At 51.1% G+C, this 10,972-nt stretch overlaps 1 protein-coding gene across 2 annotated transcripts in view; it reads right to left on the bottom strand.

The window, feature by feature from the left end:
• Positions 1 to 6,832: 6,832 nt before the first annotated feature.
• Positions 6,833 to 10,972, bottom strand: part of LOC144695795 (butyrophilin subfamily 1 member A1-like) — a 30,045-nt gene continuing 25,905 nt past the window's right edge. For both annotated transcript variants that reach the window (XM_078566779.1, XM_078566778.1), the window contains exon 8: positions 6,833 to 10,007. In XM_078566779.1, coding sequence (XP_078422905.1) covers positions 9,416 to 10,007 — 592 coding nt within the window. In that variant the 3' untranslated portion in view covers positions 6,833 to 9,415. The remainder of the gene's footprint in view (positions 10,008 to 10,972) is intronic.

Genomic DNA, 10,972 nt, shown 5'->3' with positions numbered 1-10,972 from the left:
CCCATCCCCCTCCCCTCCGGACTCGCCTCCCTCCCCATCCTCCTCCGGCCTCGCCTCCCTCCCCATCCCCCTCCCCCCCATCCCCGCCTCCCCCCCATCCCCGCCTCCCCCCCATCCCCGCCTCCCCCCCCATCCCCGCCTCCCCCCCCATCCCCGCCTCCCCCCCCATCCCCGCCTCCCCCCCATCCCCGCCTCCCCCCCCATCCCCGCCTCCCCCCCCATCCCCGCCTCCCCCCCATCCCCGCCTCCCCCCCATCCCCGCCTCCCCCCCATCCCCGCCTCCCCCCCATCCCCGCCTCCCCCCCATCCCCGCCTCCCCCCCATCCCCGCCTCCCCCCCATCCCCGCCTCCCCCCCATCCCCGCCTCCCCCCCATCCCCGCCTCCCCCCCATCCCCGCCTCCCCCCCATCCCCGCCTCCTCCCCATCCCCCTCCCCCCCATCCCCGCCTCCTCCCCATTCCCCTCCCCACTGGCCTCCTCCCCATTCCCCTCCCCACTGGCCTCCTCCCCATTCCCCTCCCCACTGGCCCCGCCTCCTCCCCATTCCCCTCCCCACTGGCCCCGCCTCCTCCCCATTCCCCTCCCCACTGGCCTCGCCTCCTCCCCATCCCCCTCCCCACTGGGCTCGCCTCCCTCCCCATCCCCCTCCCCTCTGGCCTCGCCTCCCTCCCCATCCCCCTCCCTCCGGCCTCGCCTCCCTCCCCATTCCCCTCCCCACTGGCCTCGCCTCCCCACACCCCCCCATCCCCTCCCCTCAGGCTTTGCACCCTTCTTGCCCCTACTCTGGCCTAGCCCTCTGCTTGCAGCCCCCCCACCCCCACAACACCCCTCCTTGGGCCTTGATCATCTCCACAGGCCCCTCATGACCCCCTGCAAATTCAGCCCTCCGGGCTCTTGACCCAGTGTTGATGAGAGAAATGATGTGTGCTAGTGGGCCTGGTTCTGGACTTAGCCATGTTGTCTTGAGTCTGAGTTCACTAGTCAAGTAAACTTCGATTGCACGCCTTCATACACACTTAGTTGATGCTCGCTATCGGTAGCGGAGACAGACATAAGAGCAAACTGATTTTTTTTATTGCAACAGAAGGCAGAGCACTAAGTCTAGAGCTGGAGGTAGTTGTGGGAGCATGCAAGGATTTAGCTAACCAGTAGCCCGCTCTGTACAGTCATTGGTCAGTGCTGTCACATGGTTAGTCCACTTGCATTCTCTTAAAGGTGCACGGTGCTCCACTTTACCACATCCCTCCCCCTTAAACAAAAAACAAAATGCAGTTGACAAACTTGACATGTGAACTACTTACACCATTTACAAATCAAGTCTGTCAGGAGGCTTTCTCAGATGCATTGAGCGTTGCAGTTCAACCACCTCGGCTGGTGTTTCCGAGACCAGCTCTTCAGGGGTCAGTTGTCCACTAGATCCCTCAGTGGAAATTGGCAGGTTTGTCTCCCCAACTCCCTCAGGTCCCACAGGCCCCACTGACACTTCCAAATCATGTGACCTGTCCTCTACATGCGGCACAGATTGTGTAGATGAAGACTACGTTTCTTCTCGTGGGGCTGGTGTTCTTTTGATGAGATGATCCACGTTATCTAATTATTTGGCCATTGACTGATACATTACAGGAGAGGGGTCCAGTTACTGCACTCACCTTGCCTAATAGCCAATCAGGCCCATCTCCAAGGTTCTTCGCAAGAACCGCATTCCCCACTGTGAAAGTTCTTTTGCGACCATGACCATCGTGCCTCATCTCCTGCGCCTCTTGGCTTTTCTCCACCCTCCCATCTAAATTTGGCCAGATAAGGGTCAGGCGGGTGTGGTCTCTCCTTTAGTAGCTCTCCAGGGGCATTGCCGGTCATTGTGTGGCGTGATCCGGTATACAAACAAGAACTGGGACAATCTTGTGCCAATGGAATCCCCTTCCATCTTTTTCATCCCAGGTTTAAAGGTTTGGACTGCCCGTTCAGCCATGCCATCTGATGCTGGGTGGTAGGGTGAGGTTTTGATATGGGTAATGCCGTTAAGGGTCATGAACCTGTGGAACTCCACTCTGGTAAAAACGGTCCTGTTATCAGACACGATCTGCGGCAACCCATGCCCTGCAAAACTCTGCCGCAAACAGTCTATGGTGGCAGCCAACGTGGGCGACCGGACTTCAGAGACGTCCGTCCATTTGGAGTGGGAGGTCGATCAGTAAAAGGAACATCATGCCCAAGAAGGGTCCTATGTACCATGTAATCTGAGGAGGTGTGCCCATGGCTGCCCCAGCCATTCCCATGGGTGCAATGGAGCTAAGGGCAGCAGAGTGGGGGAGGCGAGCTTATGCACCCATTGGCATTGAGGACAGCTTTTGACCAGGGTTTTGATATACAATTCCATGCCTGAACATCACAGATAGCTGTGTGCGAGCATCTTCATTCTAATGCCTGAGTGAGTGTTATGCAGTTTGGCTAATAACGGCCTTCACCCCCCCCTCCCCTTCAAGAGTAATACACCATCCTGGCAGGAGAGCTCATATTTGCGATCAGAATAGGGCTTTATCTCCTCGGATTTAGATCTACCTGACCAACCATTCAAGACCTGCTCCCGGACGTTAGACAATAGTGGGTCCTGGCTTGTTCAAACCCTGATTTGTCTGGTCTGAACAGGGAAGGAATCTAGAAAATTTAGCACTAAGCCCAGTTCCTGGGAAACTGGAGCCTCCCCATTATTAGCTGGCAGGGGAAGGCAGCTTAGCTGTTGACATGTGCGATTTGGCTACCCGAACGGTGAGCAAGTGTATTCGTAGGTGGCTAATGTTAGTGCCCAGCTCTGGGTGCGATAGGGGGTATCGCTTTATCTTCTCCAAATGATCCCAGTAGGGGCTTGTGGCTGGTTATAATATGGAAATGACGACCATGGAGATATTGATTAAACTTCCGGACACCGAACACGATAGCCCCCCTTTTCAATTTGGGAATATCGTTGCTCTGCGACACTGAGATGTACATATAATTTGGAGCCATCCACCGAAGGACAGCCCCTATTCCATAAGGGGATGTCACATGTTCATATTAATTCCTCTTTGGGGTCAAAGTGGACCAACAAGGGCAATGATTTTAACAATCGTTTCACTTTCAGGAAGGCATCCTGGTGCAGGGCTTGCCAACTCCATTTCTGGTTCTTAAGCAGGCTGTACAATGGGGCCAGTGCAGTCGAGCGGTTTGGGAGGAATCGGCTGTAGTAACTTACCAGGCCTAATAAGGCCTTAAGCTCTGTGGTATTTCTCGGGGCAGGTGCCTCACGAATGGCCTAGACTTTTTCTTTCACAGGATGCAGGCCCTGCACATCAACCTTGTGGCCCAAGTAAATTACCTCCTGAGCTTGGAACAGACACCTCTCTCGTTTTAAACATGTCCCTGCTTGTGCAAAGCGTTTGAGCACCTCTTCTAGATTTGCGAAGTGCTCATTGTCAGTCAGTCCTGTGACCAATACGCCAAGTAAACGATAACATGGGGCAATCCTTGGAGCAGGTTTTCCATCGTTCTTTGGAAAATAGCACACACCGAGGAGACCCCAAAGGGTAGATGTGTGTATTGATACAATCCTCAGTGTATTAATGGTGACAAATTCCTAGAGTCCTTTTCCAACTCCACCTGCTGGTAGGCATATCTCATGTCTAATTTTGAGTATGTGGTGCCCCCTGCCAACTTCGAATACAATTCCTCAATCTTGGGTATTGGGTGTCTATCAAGTTTGGCCACCTTTTTGACAGTTGGCTCATAGTCACCGCATAGACGCACACTTTGGTCCGGCTTCAGTACAGGTACGATGGGTGCCGTCCACTCAAAATTGCACTGGTTGGAGGATGCCCAATTTTTCCAGGCTGCCAAGTTCGGTGTCAACCTTGTCCTGTAGAGCATAAGGAACAGGCCTGGCTGTTATAAATCTGGGGGTTGCATTTGGGTCTACATGGATTCTGGCCTGTAGCCCTCGAATCCTTCCTAACTCGTTGTTGAAAATGGAAGCACACTTTAGCAACAATCCCTGTAAGTTCTTTGTTGTAATTTGATAATTGAAATGGGCTGAAAATTTTATCTTTTTGAGCTAGTTGTGGTCCAGTAAGCTGGGCCATCTCCAGCGACCACTAACAGGGGCAACCTTTCAGATTGATCTCCATACATCACCAAGACTTGACACAACCCTTTCAGTCTTATTTCTTCACCCATATATGTTCTTAGTTTAGCGTCCGAAACTTCCAATCTTAAGGGATGGGTGCCTTTATTCTAGTTTCTGAATGTATGTTCTTCAAGATGGACATCGACGCTCCACTATCAACTTCCATCTTAACGAGTTGTTCATTGACTACAATGACTACTTGGATCGGTTTGGTTCTACCCACTTTCAGATTATATAATGGATGGATGTCTGATTCTATTTCTTCTTATTCTTCCATGAGACATATTTCATGATTTCTCCCTTTGTCTTTAAAATGCTGTCTCAGCCGATCTCTGCAGTGCCGCGTTATGTGACCATAGCGGTGGCAGAGAAATCATTTGTCTTGTTTGAATTGACGATCGCTCACTAGATGCCTGGATGCATTTCTCTCTCTCATTTTGTGGGTTTTCACTGTGGCACTGTTTTTACTGATCTGTACATGGCAGGTGGGAGGGGGGGGGGGGGGGGGGGGGTGTGTTCCCGCCTTTGTGTGGACTGATGTTTTTCCGCCCTATCTGATGGACAGCGCCATGTTGTGTATCTCTTATAACTTCTGAATTTCTAACAGCACTCTCCATGGCTAAGTCTAATGCTTTACTGAAATCTAGGTTAGTTTCGGCTAGCAAACACCTTTGAATGGTATCATCTCCAATCCCGCATATCAGTCGGGGTCTCAACATGTCACTAATGGATATTTCGAATTTGCAATGTGCAGTTAATGCCTTTAAAACAGCAACATAGCTGGCTATTGTCTCCCTTGGGAGTCTGTTACTTGAATTGAACTTGAAGTGCTGTATAGTAACTGAGGGCTTTGCTCTCAGGTGGTTTTGTACAATTTTTATTAACTTGCCATAATTCTTCGAGTCTGGGGGGTGTTAGGTGATGTGAGGCTGTGGATTGGTCTGTACGTTTTGCTCCTGCATGTGGGCAAGAGGATCAGCTCTGAAGAAGAATCATACGGACTCCAAACGTCAACTGTTTCTCCATCCATAGATGCTTTCGGACCTGAGTTTTTCCAGCATTTTGGTTTTTTTTGTCGTAAGAGAATCACCCTCTTCTTTTCCTCCCCCGCGATGTCATTAGCGGTTAAAAAAAAGGAACGCCAGGCGTTTGACATACTGACACCAGCCATCTGAAATGGGGTTGAATGGATCGACACGCCCAAACTGCAGCATTGTGGACGATTGCAAGGGGACTGCGCTTCCAATGGCTTCCCTGTTAACAACACGTTCAGGCATTTTGCTTACCACAGCTTTCTTGACTGCCGTCAATCGATTCGTGCTTTGCATTTTGCGGAGTTGCCCTCTCTGGGGTCTCTTATAAATTTTTGTCCATCGCCATTTTTTTTTGCATGTACCTCTTTAAATATATTGCTGCCTTAAGAGCAGTCACCTTTTTTTTAAACTCTGGCTCTGTAGCTGTTGGCTTTTGTGTGTTTCGTGCTCTTTTCAAGTGTTGACAGGATGCCCATGATTGTAATTCTGCAGGGTTTTTTCTTTATTTTCAAATTTAAAACTGCAGCACTACTTCCTGCTCTGATTCCTATTTTATAACTTAAATACAGATTCTCCTCCTAATGTTTTGCTCACCCATCTTGTAGATTCCCACTTAGGGGTGTTACAACTTTGCTATATTCATCCTCGTCGCCAGTTTTGTCTTGAGTCTGAGTTCACTTGTCGAGTAAACTCGAATTGCACACCTTCATGTACACTTGTTAGTTGATGCTCACTATCAATAATGGAGAGACTGACATAAGAACAAACTGATTATTTATTGCAACAGAGGGCAGAACACTAAATCCTTGTGTGCTCCCACAACCACCTCCAGACTTAACAGTTAGCCAGTAGCCTGCGCTGTACAGCGGTCAGTACTGTCACATGGTTAGTCCACTTGCATTCTCTTAAAGGTACATGGTATTCCACTTAACCACACTTAGGGGATGAGAGTTGTTCTGTTGCTACCTTTGTGACAGTGACGGCTGGGTCTCAGGAGGGAGACGGTGGTTGAAGTCACCTTGGTGAGTTGCTGCAGTTCTGGTAGGTAACACGTACTGGGTGGGGGGTGGAGACTGATAGTCACACAGTCTGCACTGTCATCTGGCGCTGAGCTCCAAGTGTTGTAACTGCAACCTATCCAGCCTAGTGGAGAGTATTCAAAACATCTCACACCCTGGCTTGTACCTTGCAGATGGTTGTGTGGTGTGGGGGAGCCACTGGTCAGAATTCCCAGCTTCCAACCGGCTCTTGTAGCCATAGTGTTGAGGTAATTGGTGCAGTTGAGGTTTTGGTCAACGGTAAAGATTTTAATGAGAGTGGGGTTGGGGACTCCATGCTTGGTGCTTCCTTGGGTCTGGGAGGAGGTGGTTTGTCTTTCCATTGTTCATCATGTAGTGGTACCTGTCATTGAACACTGTCCTGTTCTGGTCACTAAGACACTAATTGAGATGCCTGTTTGTGTGTCTTTCTCTGGTCCATGATATCTGCTGTGCTTCCTGCTGCAGTCGAATAACCTGCCTCTCAAAGAATCGTGAACTGTGGCCATTTGCGGTGGGGTAGGGGTGTTGGTTACTGGCCAGAGTGAGTATCCTGAGAAGAGGGAAGAACATTAAGAGGAGAAAAAACAAATTCACTCGCCAACTATGCACAGCGGCTGTTTATTTACAAGACGTCACTGAGCTCAAGCCAATGTGAAACAGCACCTGTCAGAAAACAAGGCTGAAACTGTACAAATAAACTCTCCTTTAGCCAGCGCAACCCAACGAGGGAAGTTTGAGCCCTTTAACAAAGAGGGAAACCTGGTAATTTTGGAGAACTGGTTAAGGAGCTGATTTCTGAGAACATTTTCAAACAATTAAATAAACTCTGGTCGACCGAAGGAGATGTGTAATGGGTATTCTGGGGTCTAATTGAGGTTTTCCAGATTGCGGAAGGACTGAAGAGGGTAAATCAGGTAGGATTATTTCGCACTGCCTTTAAATGGGGCAGAAACCCTCCATATTTGAAACTCGGAGGATGTGGGTGGGGGGGAGGGGGAGGGGGTTGGGGGTGGTGGCGGCTAGGGGGAGTCCTGAAGAGAATCTTGCATGGAAAGGGTCATTAAGCTATTAATTCTGCTAACACAAGTGACCATTACCATCAACTCCATCACTAGTTGCGGACTGTAGCAGTACTTGAAAAGGAGGCGTTGGTGGTTATTGGGTGGGATCAGAGAGGGAGAGAGAGCTTGAATGGGAGGAGCAAGCACAAACATAATGGGCTGAATGGCCCCTGTTCTGAATTGGCTAATATTTACGGAGAACGTACTCTCAGGTTAAATGTGTGGAGTGAAATCTTTGATCGAGGAAACTGTGGTCATGCCTTCAGTTTTATCCTCCTTTTGTTAGTGGGGGTTGGAGGGGAGGGGTGGGGTGGGGTGGGGTGGGTGTTGGTGGTGGGGGCTTGTTTTCGGTAGGCCTCTGAAGCCTTCCACCTTAGCTGGATTAGGAGGGGCACCAAGAATGAACGTGTGTCCATTGTGTGAAACCTCATGACTGGCTTCGAATCACTGGCTCTCTCTCCCTCAGCCTGTTACAGAACGACACAGGTCCAGCTGTGCTCTACTTCCCAAACCCAGGCCAGGGATTTGTCCCGACACTCCAGGAGCAGGCCAGGAACTCTCCTCCTGACCCACTGTCTTCCAGCATTAAATGTAGCAGGCAGGCAATGTGGGGGAAACATCCGATGTGGATTCCCATCATGCATCAGCATTGCTGGGGTGAAAGTATCGGCCAAGAGCCTGTCACAAACTATCCTCCTCCAGGTACCATCCGAGGGCATTGGCGACCATTGGCTTTCCATTGGATTGGTCCATGGTGATGCTTGGCAAAGTACTGCAGTGGTTTTGCCGTTACTTTCTGTAGTATGGCCAACCAGGAAACTCTCCCGCCCTTACCGCTGGCCATCAGGCGTATTGGAAGGATTCACAGGCTGATAATTAACCTGTTCGGCCATCAAGCGGGACTCGAACCTGGAGCTTCTGGCTCAGAGGTAGGGAGGCTGCCCACTGCGCCACAAGACCTCTCGTCACAAGCTTTAGGCAAACAAAATACACATTTCACAATATCTGCAGCATTAGTGAACAACTTGAATTTCGGCCATACCTTTACCACAGTTAGAATACCTCGAAGCACTACATGACAGTATAAACCGGGCAGCTAGCTGACACAGGGTGATGTGAGGAGACATCAGGGCAGGTGATTTCAAAAGACTGGTCGGAGGGGTAGGTTTCGGGCAGAGCTTAAAGGAGGGAAAGAGAGGCGGGGAAGTTTAGGGAGAGAATTCCAGAGCTTAGGGTCCAGGAAGCTGAAAGCACGGCCGCCAATGATGGCGCGATTGAAGTCGGGGCATTGGAGGAGTGTGGAGATCTCGGAGGGTGACAGAGCTAAGGAGGCGAGGCCATGGTGGGGGGTGGGGGGTGAGAATTTGCAAACAAAGATGAGATACTTGTGTGCAGCTTGGCTGAGATGCTGCTTAGAACTTATCCCTGACCAAGCTTTGGGCCACCTGTCCTCATACATCCAGAGGTAGCTCAGGATCAGATGCTATTGGATCATTCTCCAGTGAAGCATCTTGGGATGTTTCATTGCACTAAAGATGCTATGTAAATGCAGGTTGTTGTAGTAACTTACTGCGTATGAAGTTGGGGAAGGGACTGGGACCTAGGACCTCCCTGTCCTGCTCAGATGAATGGAGGGAGACCCTCCAGGGGCCCAGGCTAACGCTGTGGGGGACACGAGTTCAAATCCCAGCATGGCAGCTGGTGGAATTTAAATTCAGTGAGTAAAACCCAGAATTGAAGCTAGTTAGTGACGTTGCCCATGACGACTATCATCAGTTGTTGTTAAAACCCACAAAAAGGGTTTGCTAATGTCCTTTAGGGGAAGGAAATCTGCCGTCCTTACCTGGTCTGGCCTACGTGTGACTCCACAGACCCCACAGCAATGTGGTTGACTCTTAACTGCCCTCAGAAATGGCTGAGCAAGATACTCCGTTCAAGGGCCATTAGGGATGAGGAACAAATGCTGGCCTTGCCAGTGACGCTCACATCTCATGAAGGAATAAAGATTGGGGTTGGGATTGTGGGCCTCTAGCCTCTTCACTTTGCCTAGCTCAGTGCCGCATTCACCTTTCGCAAGAGCTGAGAAATGTGTCCATCCTCGCAACCCCCTCCACCCCACAACCCTCAACCTCGCGTGTCTCGATCCCAGTCTCTCCACCCTGGCTCCGAGCTCGATGCCTTGGGATTGCGGAGGCGGAGGGGTTCGGAGTTCTTCTGCCAGTCGTGTAACCCCGGGCAGAAGAAGGGGTGCAGCCTCCCGCTGAAGCTGACAGTGAAGGTGTACAAGTGCAGCCGGCTCCCCGCGTCGAAGAAGGACACCTGCCCCTGCTCGTAGTTGAGGTACACCCCCACCGCCGTCGGGTTCCGGCGCAGTGCCAGGGCTCTGGGCGGCGATTCCACCACCTGGTATTCCGTCCCGCCGAAGTGGCTCAGGCTCCAGTGCCCGACCCCGGGCACCCCTTTGACTTTGCCCTTCCTGTTGACCGTCTCGCTGGCCAGGCCCAGGTCCCAGGTGTTCTTCTGGCCCACCTCCACCTCCCAGTAGCGCTTGCCCGAGGTGAAGCCCTGTGTGGCCAGGACGCAGTGGCTGACCAGGAACCTCTTGGGGTTTTCGGGGAGCTGCTGCCGGGTGTTACTGTCCGACACGCTAGCCGCCCCCTCTGACAGGACGAGCCAGGGATTCGCTGTGTCTGGATCCAGTGTCAAAGAAACTGAGGTGGAGAAAGAGAAAGAGAAAGAGACAGGGGAAAAACAAACAATTATTTTTACATACCAAAGTCACCTCAAAACCCAGAAAATCCATCAATTGGATAGACTTGGGTTGTTTTTGTTGGAGCAGAGGAGACTGAGGGGCGACCTGATCGAGGTGTACAAGATTATGAGGGGCATGGACAGGGTGGATAGGGAGCAGCTGTTCCCCTTAGTTGAAGGGTCAGTCACGAGGGGACACAAGTTCAAGGTGAGGGGCAGGAGGTTTAGGGGGGATGTGAGGAAAAACCTTTTTACCCAGAGGGTGGTGACGGTCTGGAATGTGCTGCCTGGGAGGGTGGTGGAGGCGGGTTGCCTCACATCCTTTAAAAAGTACCTGGATGAGCACTTGGCACGTCATAACATACAAGGCTATGGGCCAAGTGCTGGTAAATGGGATTAGGTAGGTTGGTCAGGTGTTTCTCACGTGTCCGTGCAGACTCAAAGGGCCTCTTCTGCACTGTGTGATTCTGTGAATTGGGCACATTGAACTGCTCAGTGTGCTGAGCACAGGGTCCACTGTAGAGACTGAGCTACACAGAACAAGGAAGATCCCAGTACTGACGTCCGGTCTGTCGAATTTAGAAGTTTTGCCATTTCCTATGATGTGTGTATGGGAGATTTATCACAGAATCCTTCAGCACAGAAGGCCATTCAGCCCATTTTGCCTATGCTGGCTCTTTGAAAGAGCTCTGATTAGTTCCATCCGCCTGCTCTTTCCCTGCAAATTGTTCCTTTTTGAGTATTTATCCAGTTCCCTTTTTGAAACTCATTGTTGAACCTGCTTCCGCTGTCCTATCAGGCAGCGCACACCAGGTCATAACAACCTGGCTGCTTAAAACAACATTTCCGCATCTGCCTCTGCTTCCTTTGCCGATGGTCCTCAGTCTGTGCCCTCTGATTAGCGACCCCCTCTGCCACTGCAAACTGTTT

This window comes from Cetorhinus maximus, chromosome 21 (genome assembly GCF_964194155.1).
Source record: "Cetorhinus maximus chromosome 21, sCetMax3.hap1.1, whole genome shotgun sequence".
Classification (NCBI taxonomy): domain Eukaryota; kingdom Metazoa; phylum Chordata; class Chondrichthyes; order Lamniformes; family Cetorhinidae; genus Cetorhinus; species Cetorhinus maximus.
This window is presented reverse-complemented; position numbering and strand designations above follow the sequence as displayed.